At 28.9% G+C, this 13,939-nt stretch overlaps 1 protein-coding gene and 1 long non-coding RNA gene across 3 annotated transcripts in view; one reads left to right on the top strand and one right to left on the bottom strand.

Annotated features, from left to right (window-relative positions):
• Positions 1 to 233: 233 nt before the first annotated feature.
• LOC122270675 (uncharacterized) overlaps positions 234 to 13,939 on the top strand; it is a 234,375-nt gene continuing 220,669 nt past the window's right edge. The window contains exons 1-2 of one of the 2 annotated variants that reach the window (XR_006225933.3): positions 234 to 355; positions 7,038 to 7,111. This is a non-coding gene — a long non-coding RNA (uncharacterized LOC122270675). The remainder of the gene's footprint in view (positions 356 to 7,037; positions 7,112 to 13,939) is intronic. The other variant, XR_015432466.1, reaches the window with a different exon arrangement.
• The window catches only part of LOC107441432 (delta-sarcoglycan), a 71,427-nt gene continuing 58,683 nt past the window's right edge, over positions 1,196 to 13,939 (bottom strand). The window contains exons 7-8 of the mRNA XM_043049169.3: positions 5,638 to 5,761; positions 1,196 to 4,600 (exon numbers count right to left, since the gene is read on the bottom strand). Of these exons, the coding sequence (XP_042905103.2) occupies positions 4,379 to 4,600; positions 5,638 to 5,761 (346 nt within the window). The 3' untranslated portion in view covers positions 1,196 to 4,378. The remainder of the gene's footprint in view (positions 4,601 to 5,637; positions 5,762 to 13,939) is intronic.

A 13,939-nucleotide genomic window follows, 5' to 3' on the forward strand; every position in this document is an offset into this window, starting at 1 on the left:
TTTAATTTTCTTTTTATGTGCCTTCAGAAACCTTCAATTTTCCTGAAATTTTGCTGTCTGAAAATATTTTAGTATTCACGAGGGCCTTTACTTCAGCTTTTTCACATGATGAAAGATCACCTTTTTTACGCATGACGAAAGTGTTAAAATAAATTATTTCAACACTCCACACAAAATAAATAAACAACTGCGTTGTATAAAACTGCTAAATAAATAAGCGCAGCTCATAAAGTCACAGAAACACGTCCACAACCGACGCACGTGACAACGCGACTGGAACTGGTTTGCACTTGCTTAAGTACGTGTATCAATTGGTTAACATTGTAATGCAATACATTAAAAATAAATACAAATAGTAAGTATATAAAAATTCTCCTCCATGAAAACCCATTACATGTATGTTTAAATATGAAAGTGTAGCATATAAACTCGTGCAAAACATCTAATTATTAAAAGAAACTACAGTGCCAGATAATAATTTGCTAATTAAAAGTAAATTAATTAGTAATAAGTAATGTGATAAGTAAATTAATTGGAACGGGAAAATAAATTTTTTGTGGATATATTAAAAAGCAATATTTGTTACATTAATTAAAATATTTGTTTAAATATTACTTAAAACATTGTTAATTATTATAAATAATTAATAAAGCTTTAATTAAAAGCATTAATACGCTGTAAAATAAGTATTCTTTCTTACAAAAAATGTTGGAATGTTAGCTCTCATATTGGAAATATCTTGGTAAAATTTCACGCAAATTGGTTCACTGATTCATTGGACGAATTTGTTTGAAAGATGTGGTTTTGTGGAATGCTTGTTTGAAATGTTTGATGCTTTATTAATCATCTCTTTTGATGAAACTGTGTGATGGCTTAAACCGTAGATGTTTCGAAATTTAAATCATACATTTAAAATGCACTGAAAAATGAAAAAAAAGATTTTTGAATTATTATATACTAGAAATGAAGATCCTTAGCTGTATTTAAAGTATTTGAAATATATAGTGACTTAATAGTATGCAATTATAATTTTATAGTACCTAATGAACATTAGGAAAACTACTTAATAAATATCAATAAACCCTCAGAATAGTTTAAGGGTGATATTTTGCATCTATTAACAGAATATTTATGCATTAATTTAATTTTAAATTAATATGAAGTTGAAATAATATGCAACTGAAGAATGCTATAGTTTCAGTATTTAAAAAAGTATTTATTTAGAATTCCATACAAATATTTACAACATTATATGTACAAAAGTTTATACTATTAAAAACAATCTGTAGAATCATAATTTGTGATATTAATGATAGATATTTTTTATTTTAAAAATTACAGTGGTTTTCATTATTTTTCAAAATTGTTGAGTAAATTTAAACTTCCAAAAAATTAGAAGCACTAAGATTTGATTAAAGGTTTAATATTTGAATTATGGGTAAGTTTTGTAACTTAATGTAAAGTTCCTCGATTTAAACATTAAAGAGATTAGGCAGTTATGAAAACTGAACTATTTCATAAAGAAACTGCACATGCGCCGACATGGACGCCTGTGCTTTAGAATTTAGGGCAAGTGAGGGTGAGGAATGATTACTAAAATTGCGAAATCTCTCTATTGTTTAGATGCTGGTGTAATTAGTACGTTAGATGCACGAACTCTAATCTATATGGAAGACTTATCGTTTACAAAACTGATGATTTATGCAGGCAGAAACATTAAAACTTTTCGAGCATGAAAGCAATAAAAGACAGAGGTATAGAATTCAGATTAAAATAATTTCAGTACAATGTTTCATAAAATTTAATTTTCATGCTTATATTTTAGGATTAGAGACAATGTCAGAAAATATAAAATAATTAGCATAAAAAACAATTAATAGTTGAATACAAATTACTCAAAATCACTGTTTTTGATAATAAAAATCTTATTTTCATGGCAAATGCATTAAAAAAAGAACACTAATCAAAATTGCAAGGTTTTCTTTGCTCTCTCCGCTGAATCTCTCTTAACTATCTTCTTTCAGCAAACGATAATAATTAGGCATACATTTTTAACTTCAAAAATTGTAAATGATTTGTTTTATTCCAAAAAATTTTTTTTTTTACTTGTTTATAATTATTTTTACAATAGCTTACTTGCATATTTTGTGGCTTATTATTTCATATAAATTACTTATTTGATTAGTAAGCAGTTTATCTGTTGAATATTTAGTTATCAGATATTATTCTGTTGAATAAGGTGATACAATACTTTTCGCCAAAAATCATAAACGGACATAATTCGGGTGATAAACAATAGGGTTTGCGAAAGATTGAATAATTATATTTAATTACCGAAATCTTGTCTCAGAAATAATAGTTATCTTTGAAATAAAGTAAGTTTGGTGCTAGCTTTTCAATGATGAATTTTTTATTAAAAAGGAAACCTATTGAATATCTGTTTCAATAACTATTTAGGTAACTGCGATTGGTGGAATGGTTCAAATATTTAGTTGAAAAGGAATTTATATTGAATCCATATGTACAAGACAACGAATGAACTGCGATAAAAATAATTTACAATCATGGTTACATTTAATTGGCAAAATTAATAGTTTAAAATGTAGCTTTAAGTTATAAGAGTGTAATTAAATTTAGAATTAAAACGTAACATATTTACTTAATTAAAACTTACTTTAGAATTAAAAGTAAATATGTTGGAATTAAAACTTTCTAAAGTAGATAATGTTAAATATTTTTTTCTGCTCTATGTATTTCATTTTTGTAGAAAATATGATAATATTCACCTGCATAGCCTATGTGATCATAATCATGAACAGAGGTATGAACTTCAACCACTATTAACTCTGAAATTTTTTTTCTCATAAATATACAAATAATATTAACGTGTTTTATTTAAAAATGTTTAAAATTTTATTGAAATATTTACATGTCACGAGGCTTGCTAAAAAGTAAAGATATGTCACCTGCAGACGATAGCAGGAAATTTCATTACATAGTTTTCCAACTAGATTTCATCTTGGTATAAGTAATTTTTTCTGCTTAAGTATATTTACCATTCCTTTGCTTTAAGAAAATAGTGTTTTCAGTAATAAACTAAGAGAAAATTCCTACTATAATGAAATTACATATCGTCATAATTATTTTAAATTAAGAAAAATAGACTTTCAATGCATATTTGCAAAATATATACACAATTATTGGAACATTATCAAAACCTAAAATGTAATGCAATAGTTTCATTATTTGTCTTCTTGATATAAGAGTGATAGAGTCCTCACAACTCTAGTCTCCACTGTAAACATAATAGAGATCTTTGAAGACAATATTAGATCAGACGTGGAGGAGTCATAATGTCTTTATATGCTATTTCTTTGTGAACCTTAAGCCTTTACCTAAATTTTATCTTATAAATCATGCAATGGATTCCATCTCATGTTAATTTAAATGGATTTAGATCAACAAAAAACTTTTACTTGAACCAGACTCTAGGTAGAAATGTAGACAAAACACGAGGTGAAAGTCAAACAATCAAAATATGCAATAAAATGTTGTGTTAGCATACATGTGATGTCTCCTTACTTCTGAGACAACCTTCATACTTAACATTTAGTAAACGTACTTACTGTTTGCATATGTCAGAATACGCTTATTTTTTATTTAAACTAAATCATTAAATTATTCATTCAAAGTTATGAACAAATATACTGTCTGGAGAATTATGAACTTGAACGTCGAGAAAAAAGCATGGTTTAAACTACCAGAATATGGTAAAATTTAATCTGTTTATGGCTTTATGGAAACAACAAAAAGCTCGGTAATTTTTTCCAAAGCACTTTGGCAATGATTTTGGTAAAGCAAATTATTTTTAATAAAATTTGGTGAATGTTGTGAAATTTTATAATTTTATCACGATGCCTTAGAGCATATCATAAAAATATTTATTCGGTTAAATTTGCATTTCTGTTTCGCGTTTTTTACTATGCGTGCGGTAATAAGAACTATAATTTTGAAAACCAGAATTTCCTGAATACAATATGAATGGGAAAATTTCCAAACGAATGATTCAAAATTCCCCTCTATTATTTTTTTTAAAATCAAAAAAGGCATTCTCATACACTACGGTAATTTTTTCAGAATTTTTTTCTTCGTTAAATGTGCTTTTTCGAGAAATTTACTTTCAGGCTAACATTATATGTGTGTTACACAGCGTCAACAGCATAATATTCAATTATATTAGAGTTGCTCCATGTATCATTTTCAACCTTAATTTGGCGAATATTTTTCATCACATATACCTGAGAATTGTGGCCTTCAAACATTTTGAAAGACTTAATAATTAATTTCACACGTTGGCTGGTTAAACAATTAAAATTCTTCAGGATCCTCTAGATCTTGTATCGCGCAATCGATATCTATCTTGTGCAGTATCTTTGCAAACAGATTCTTGAATTTGGCAATAACCTTCTCTGTGTGCTAAGAAAAGCCGGCCGTTGTCACACATGCACACCTGGTAAACATCTTGAAGGCTTCTGTCGTTTGGGGTTCTGCGTGAGAGTTTTAGATTCTTCATTTCTAATCGGCTGCTATCAATCACCACCTACAATATTTAAATTAATTTATAATTTTAAAATTAAAGAGAAAAATATTTAAACACTTTTGCACAAAGGAACTGTCTGGAGAAAGGTTTTTAATGTAAGTCATTCCTTTTAAAAGAGAATGATGAAATAAAAACTTTACAAAATTACTTATTTTAAGATAAACTAAATGAAAATTCAAAAAATAATTCTAATTTTGTCAGATTACAGACGAAAAATTTTGGGTTGCCACTTTCGTTGAATCCTGAAAAATTTCGAATCAAATTACAGTAAAAATTACCGCCACTTTCAGTGCCGGTACTTTTTACTGCAAAATCTGTTTTTACCAAAACATGCTACGGAAAAAATTTGACACACTGCAATTTTTATAGTAATAATTACTGCAAAATCAATTAACCACTTTTATTAAATGTGCTCATTGAATTAATATTTCTGTACAGTAAAAAATGGATTTTGTGGTAAAATGGATTTTACCGATGATGTACCTAAAGTGCCGGTGCTTTATATTGTAATCTGATCTCTGATCTGAAGTTCTTTGAATTGTAGTATCAGATCCGAAACTTAATTCACGTTTTCGAAAGTGAGGCATCCAATAAATAAGCTCTAATTATTATAATATTGATTATTTATAGACGATTATTTTATCGCAAAAAATAACATATGAAACAAAATAAATGATTCTATTAATAAAGTATTATAATAATAAATTATGAAACATAATAAGACTTGCATATGACGAGAAATAATATTGTAGAGCTTCACATATAAGACACCTTTTCTTTATTACAAAAACGTCTTAAGAAACATAAACGAAAATTTTAAAAAGGAAAATAATCTTTTTTAGTTTGTCTATTGAAAAATAAGTACGTTTATATGTTTTAAAATTACGAGTACAATAGACTAGACAGGGACCGATTTTTGTCTCCATTTATCGAAAATAAATTCCCCCCCCCGTCATATGAATTTCTTCGATTTGAAATTCTGTAAAAATAAGCTGTCTATAAGATTCTAGCTTAAAAGAATGTTATGGATTACTTACTCTTCCGCCTGTTGATTTAAGATTCATATCTTTCAGACCAGAAACAGATATTCCTCCAGCTGGTGAATTCACTTGCACTTTTCCTTCACTACGAATTTTCACTTTCTTCAGAAGTGACTCTAAACTGAAAAAATATTTTCATAAAACTCATTACTAAGATTAAATAATAAATATGTTATTTACATAGCTACTTTATTAAGTTGAAGAGTATGCAAAAGAAAAATAGTGGTATTTAGGTTACGGATAACTTATAATGGATATTATCTATAGTGCGCAAAAGAATGAACGGACCCCCTTGATTAACTTTTGACTTTGAAGAGCATTACGTAAAAGCAACATCTAGTATTAACGTGGATATACTAACGATATTATATTTTTCTAGGAAATGTAGGAACCTTAATAATATTGACATATCCCTGTAGCTCCACTACTATGTGTCTACGTTTTTTTTAATGGCGGCCACTTGTGTCTATTTTTTATGTCCTCAAAAATGCCATAATATCTACTCTCTCATAGTTATCCATTGGGCACCTGTGGCTATGCCACGGCGTTGGAGTAGCGTCACCCACGTCATACAACCCACAAATCCGTTAATAGGGATGGTTACATTCGCACAATCACACAAAAGAAAGGATATAGATTACACAGAAAGAGGAGAGAGAGTTTCATCCACGCTTATGGTGGGATTCGAACCCACAACCATTGGTTCCTTATTTCAGTACAGGAACCACTAGACCTGTGATCAGCCTATGTGTCTACATTAGCCCTGTCATTTGTTAGTCCTGCTAAGCTCGTTCATTAGCCCTATCTATGCTCGTTATTCATTCCATAAAAAAAAAAACGCAAATGAAAAGGGACAATCAAAATATGTAATAAGTATATTCATATTTTGAAAAATTATAAATAAAAATAGCCTAAAGCTGTAATTAAAACATAAATTAAGAAGTTATTTTTCCACCATGAAAATCTTTTTTTTAAAATTTATTTGCTATTGAACAATCCAGAGTGTTATTTTGTAACTATACAAGAAAGCGTAACATAGTTTTGCAAATCTGACAAAATTTACGGAGAATATTTCAGTAGTAAATAACAAAAATATTCCATTTTCCACCAATAACCCTTTCTCTCCTATATAGAAATTAAATAGTGACAGAGGTAGGGTTATGGTTTTAAAATTTGGTACATTATATCCTTTTTTATTTTAAGATGTCGTATATTTCTCACAAGATTTTGTCTAAGACTAACTTTACTACTTTGACTCCAAAAAATTTCAGTCATAAAAAGTTATTGGTAAAAAAAAATTTATCAGTTCAAAACATTTTTTTCTCCGAAAAAGAATAAGTAAATGAAAAAAAAAAAGTTTTGTTGCAGCAAAGTAATAAACTCTACTTTCATTTCAGATTCTTGGTCTGGCGATAACGGAATTTGGAGACATTTCGATCTTATTCTGAAAACTATATGACAAGAAAGACCGGTAGATTCTTTTATCCTTTTGTTGCTTTTGCGAACTTTTTTTTAAGGGACTCGCTTTAGAAGGAAAAGAGTACATGATAAGTAGCGCCATCTTCTGTCCATTTCCGAAACTTTTTATCTAGGTAGTCTATTGTGTGCGCTACGCTAACTCTTGATTCTCATATATGCTTCAGGTTTCGCTTTGAAGTTGTAGTGCTTTTTTCTCTCCCACCCATTGCATTCTTTTCCCTTAACATCGTCTGCGTTTCAATGTTGGCAGAGCTCTTCAGAAAAACTTTTTCGGGGCTGCCAATATTGTAGAGGGTATAGACGGTTCTTCCTTCCCCTGTTTCTTTTATTTTGGTCCTTTTTTCCTTGCGACTTTTCCTGAGAAACTCCCTGGGGTATATGTGATGAGGAGATATACTGAAGGACGTAGATGCAAGCGAGAGAAGGAAAATATAAAAAAAAATATTCGAGAAGAAAAAGTCTGAGAGGGAGAAAGAGGGAGGAAACGTCACGGAAGCGGAGTTCTTCGTCATAGGTGGGAGGAAACGGGAAAAATCTTCTGGATATTTCAAGTAAAGTTTTGGGGATCGAGTATTTATTGTGAAAACAAATTGAAGACAATGAACTTTTAATGGAAGTCAGCGTCTTCGAGGTATTTTATGAATTAATGAAATCAGATATTGTTCGGTAAAACTAAACATTAGGTATTTGTTTGCTTTTTATTTAGTTTTCAGAATAAAGTACGAATTTAACTGCCGGCGGGCGATATTGCATTATAAGATTATTTATTACAAATCTTGCCGAAAAATAATTGAAAATTGATCATAGTTTGCGACTTTTGAAAAAAATTTAAAATCTTAAATAATTTTAAATGACTTTAATGGTTTAAATTTTGAAAAAGTTGTCTTTTAGATCTGATATAGATGTATAGAATAGTAAAATAAAACATAATTAAAAGTTATCCTCTTAAAATATAACGTACAATTTTCAAATATTGTAGCATTTGTGCATTATTTCATATAAAATTTTAAGTAAGTAAAATGAAAATTTTTAGCAACCGAATGTGAAACAAAGAACATTAATTTCAGAACAAAAAAAAATATTTTATAAAATGATTAAAGAGTGTTTCGATTTAGAGAGGTTTATAAAAACATCATTCTAGAGGCTATTTTTTCCCTGTAAAAGTGTTCCTCTGCATTTGATGCTCGTATGCCGGAAAAATGCACTTAAATATTATTTTTCTTTAATCAACTTAGAAGGAACTTCAATTGTGGTAACAAATGCCATTTTTCCTTTAGAGTACATTTGTTTGTATTTTTGGAAACTCTTAGTAGTTCATTCAATACTAAAAGTTAAAATTTTTTTTCATATAACTTCAGACATATCTTAGTACGTAATGCATTGACCCTTTGAAATACACCACTCAATCAGATGAAATCAAATGCCAGGGACGAAAAGCAACCAAAATGTTAATTTTAATACTAAAAGTTTTATTTTTAGCATTATTAGGTATTCTAAAATATTAAATTTCAAGCAAAATAAATTGCTATTAACTATTGGAAGCTTAAAGGAGTTTAAGGTTCGACAAATCTTGCCACTTTTTCTTTAGATAGTTTTAAAGACATTTTTAGAAACTTTAAACTTTATTTTAAGATTTTACCTGTCAGAATAAATTCTGCTATTTTTGCAAGTATATAATCATACCTTCGAATAAAATACAACTACATACCGACGAACAAAATACAATTAGGCATTCTTGATATCAAATATTAATAGTTGCTTAACTATTAATATTTCTAATAATTTTAGTATGTTTTTAAGTATCGACGTTAAGACAAAATAAATTAACGTAACTGCAGGTGTACTACACGGATATATCCAGACAAATTTAATTTTACATCAAATTTTACAGCTCACATTTTGCAGAGATTTTTCACTCGATATTCACAGGGATTTCTCCGCAGAAGTTTTGAGACTTATTTAAAAAATGAGAAAATAGTAGCTCAGTGAAGCTGTGAGAGGCAGCAGTAACCATCAAAAAACTAAACTAAAGGAAACATCACAAAAAAAGGAAACTTAAATAATAAAACTTGTAGCTTCTTTCGGACTAGCCACTTTAAATTTATTGCAAGTAAAAGAACCAAATATTGGCACTTTGGCCTCTTTGCAATAGTAGTTGGCATGGTTATGATCCGGATACGAGAGTGCCTCTAGTAAAAAGTGTCCACTTTTTTAAAATATTATATCTGAAGTAAATGGACGTTTTTTAATTAAGGGCATACCCGTATACGGATCTATCCGAGTACAGAATATTATATCTGAGCCGTGGTGGCTCAGGGGATTGAGCGGGTTCGAATCCCGGCGATGGCTGGTTGATGCGAATTCGCAATCCGACTCACACCGACCATAGTGCTGCCGTACAATATCCTCATTGGTAGAAGGTTATGGGTTAGAGTCCCCTTGCTGTCATTCTTACTGTGAGAGGTGTTCGTGGTTTTCTACTTCATGTAATGCAAATGCGGGTTAGTTTTATCATAAAAAGTCCTCCTCGAAGGCAAATTTTCCCAATACTTGATCCAGGATGTCTCTTGTCTCCTGGATTGGGTTCGAATTTACAAGACTACGGAGTTGAATATAAGTAGTCATAAACCCAATAACTTGGGTCGGCTGCCTAACGATGGTTATGAAATAAAATAAAATATTATATCTAACTAACAGAGAATATTGGTCCTTAGCTAATGGATAAATTCCAAATTTAATATAACAACACATAACATGATAATTCATAATGATATTCAATTGCTTAATTAACTTTGCAATGATCCTCTGATCAATCAGGATGGAAGCAATTCTCGTTAGGTTCCGCTTGGACATAATGAATGATATTCATTATTCATTATGCATTTCATAATGATTATATCATTATTTTTAAGAATTCTAGTTGTATATTTTTTATCCTGTAGCATTAAAATTAAAGGTAACTGAAATAAATATAGGTTGTATAAAATGTATGATGATGATAAAATCTTTTGAATATGGTAAAGGATGCATTGATAGAAACTTGAAATTTCCCTTATTTCATTGCTATGTTCTCCCCCAAGTGATGGTTAGTAAAAAAAATCCGAGCGGAACCTAACGGGAATTGCTTCCATCCTGATTGAACGGAGAATCAGTGCAAAGTTAATTAATCAATTAATTATCATTATGAAAGTAAAGAGAGCATTAAGACGCTGGCCTTGAAGACATCAATAAATGATTTTCTTTTCCTTTTCTAAAAATAAATTTTATTTTAGTACAAGAAGAGTTGATCGATATTGAACATGCCTTTTTTCCTGAGCAATGAACCTACTTATTTGAATTTATAGCTTATTTTTATAGTTACAGAACATTCATTTTCATCAAATTTGAAAAGTTATCGATGAAAATCTACCATCGGATTGCAGTTTGTTTTCTTTATCAAAGAATAATAAAATATTGGTGTTTTTTCACATAAAACTTTTTCAGAAAACAGATCATTTTATATTTAATAAAAATCGCGTTTAAAGCTATAACTTCGAGATAACAAACCATCTATTAAGTTTAATTATTTCTTTCGGAGAACATCAATTCATGACATTGACAATTTTTTCGGATCCTCAAGTTGCAGTAGGATTCTCTTCACTACAAATCAGCTTGTTTTTTATTAGGGGGACCAGAAAGTAATGTCGTTTTGGTGCATTTAATGATTGTTATCAAGATTTTATTTTTAATCAATTATGCATTCATCCGCGTTAGCAACAACCTTTCATTGCCAGATCGAAAATAAATCGAAATGGAACGAAAAAAATGAATTGGTTTTTAAGACTAACGAATATTTAATACACCGAAACGACATTACTTATATCTAATATTTAATAGCAGTGCTAACAGGTAATATTAAAGTAGTAGGTGAATGCTGAACAAGAGTTTCACTACTTTTTAAATTTAGTGATTTTCCTTTCATGTAATGGACTGGTGGATTAGTTTCACTGAATACTTAACGATTAGGTCTTGCCACCTCGAAAATAGATAATGTCAAGTGCATTGAATTTTTTTTTTTTGTGCGTAGATTACTATTACATGGGTTCAAATCCTTTAACAGCGAATCATTTGAAAATAGCTGTTAGATAAATGGTTTCGTTCAGTCGTGAAATTCGCCATCTGCTCGAATTTTGGATACAAGCTTTTTCAAGTTTTGAAAATCCTAAAATTATTTTTCTGTTACTTAATACAAAATATTATGGAAAATTTTATTTTTGTTTCGTAACCGTCGCTAAACAGCGAACTCAATTTCGAGTTTACGACTACTAATGTTTAACTACGCAGGCTTGTAATTTTGAACCCAATCTGGAAGACAAGGGAACTCCTGGATCAAGTATTGGAAGAAATTTGTCTTCGCAAAGGACCTTTTGTTGGAACTAACCCACATTTGCGTTTCATGGAGAGGAAAACCCTTCAAACCTCTCATGGTTAGCCTGACGGCAAGCTTATCCCATGATCCGTCCACCATTGAAGATATTTTACTTCAGCACTGTAGTCGGTGCCAGCTAGGTGAAAAATTTATATCGACCAGCCATCGCTGAGATTCGAACTAGGTTCTATGGTAAATTTCACCAAATCCACGTTTTATATGCCTATTAAAGTCAAGTTTTGTTTTAGAAGTGGCTAAATTCTGTTGACGGTGAGTAACAAAATCACCCGTTTTCATACTCACCAAATATTGATTATCTATCTATCTATCTATCTATCTATATATATATATATAATGGAATATTAGCCAGGATTTGAAAAAACAAAGAACATTTGATTGTTAGTGAGTTTCTATTTTTTATTGTAAAAGTTTTAAAAGTCTGGTTAAAAAAAAATTTTTTTAAAATGAAGTCTTCTTTAAAAAATGACTTTCAAATCTTATATTTCTTAACTCCAGTAAAAGTATTTGTGATCAATCAATGTCGGGTCTAAGTCTTGCTTGTAATTCTTAAAAATGATTTGCATTGAAGGATTCTTTATCTCTTAATCTTGTAGTTACGTTGTTTACAGAAAGAGCATAATACTTAATTCATAACAAAATTTAATTTACCTTGAATATAAAAATAAATTTATAGCATTCATTTTGGCAACGCAAAAACAGTTTGCTATTTGTTAAATTTATCTCAGTTAGATCAAAAAGCAGAAATAATATTTCTGACTTAAAAATAAACATAAAATGAGTTTCAAAATGCAGTGAGTGAGAGAGAGAGAGAGAGAGAGAAAGAGAGAGAGTTACACGGTAACATAAAAGTAAATTTTTTGAAACCCCGAGGTATTAAAGCTTTTGTTTAGTCTTAAAATACGTAACAAATAATAACAAAAATGCGAATGAAAATAAATTTTTATGACAAATTTCGCACTTAAGTGATAAATATGCTTAGGTAATTGGTTTAGTTTCAATGAACATATTGCATAAAAATGATAAAGTAGAAAAATATCTAGTAATTTTTCTTCATTAAATTACGTTCCATTTTCTAGACTAGTCTTAAATTATTTACAGAATTCTCAGTACTGTTCACTTTGCAGTTCCAAATTAAAGATAGTAAAGAGCAAAACCTACTTTGACAAAGTGGTATATTTAAGAAATAGAATAATTAAGCGAGGCTAAAGCAATTATGAGGATTTTTGTTTCTCTGAGACTAGACTAGAGTTTTATTTTCTGCATTAATTTCATTTAAGATACATTTATGATAAAGTGATGCAAAGAGTTATATCATTTTGTAAGAAGTTGCTTCATCGTTAACGAATATGTCTTCAGTCCGGTTTTCAAAATTCTCATTTAAACAACTAATTTTAATTACTTCTTATTATATAAAACAAATATATAAAAGATAATATTACTAGCATCAATAAGTTTTTCTTCATCTCATTTTAAATATAACTGACTTAGAATATATATATACACCGAAGAGCCAGTACATTATTACCATCCCGATATTAACATGTAGGACCATCTTTAGCCCTCAAAACTGCTAGCACCCGCCGTGGCAGTGATTGCACAAGGTGCTGATAGGTAGTCTGAGGGATCTGGTACCAAGCGCTCACCAACTGGTCCTGCAATTCCCTCACATTGCGAGGTAGCGTGGCAGCACGAATTTGGTTTTCCAAGTAGGACTACAAATGCTCTATTGGATTAAGGTCAGGAATTTGGGGGCCAAGACATGACTTGAAAGTCACTGGAATGTTCCTCGAACCAATCCATGACGATTCGACCCTTATATATATATATATATATATATATATATATATATATATATATATATATATATATATATATATATATATATATATATATATATATATATATATATATATATATATATATATATATATATATATATATATATATATATATATATATACATATATATACATATATATATACATATATATACATATATATATATATATATATATATATATATATATATATATACATATATATATATATATACATATATATATATATACATATATATATATATATATATATATATATATATATATATATATATATATATATATATATATATATATATATATATATATATATATATATATATATATATATATATATATATATATATATATATATATATATATATATATATATATATATATATATATAGCATATTTTGCAATATGCTAATTAATTAGCATATTCCCTAGTGCTAATCAGTAAAATCCATTTTTACTTATTTGTTCAATCAGTAATTTCGCAGTAATATTTGTTTAATTACGGTAATTCAGTGATTTTACAGTGAATGTCAAAGCAAAAATTACGGTATATAAA

This window comes from Parasteatoda tepidariorum, chromosome 1 (assembly GCF_982258835.1).
Source record: "Parasteatoda tepidariorum strain Cologne lab strain chromosome 1, Ptep-v5.0, whole genome shotgun sequence".
NCBI lineage: Eukaryota > Metazoa > Arthropoda > Arachnida > Araneae > Theridiidae > Parasteatoda > Parasteatoda tepidariorum.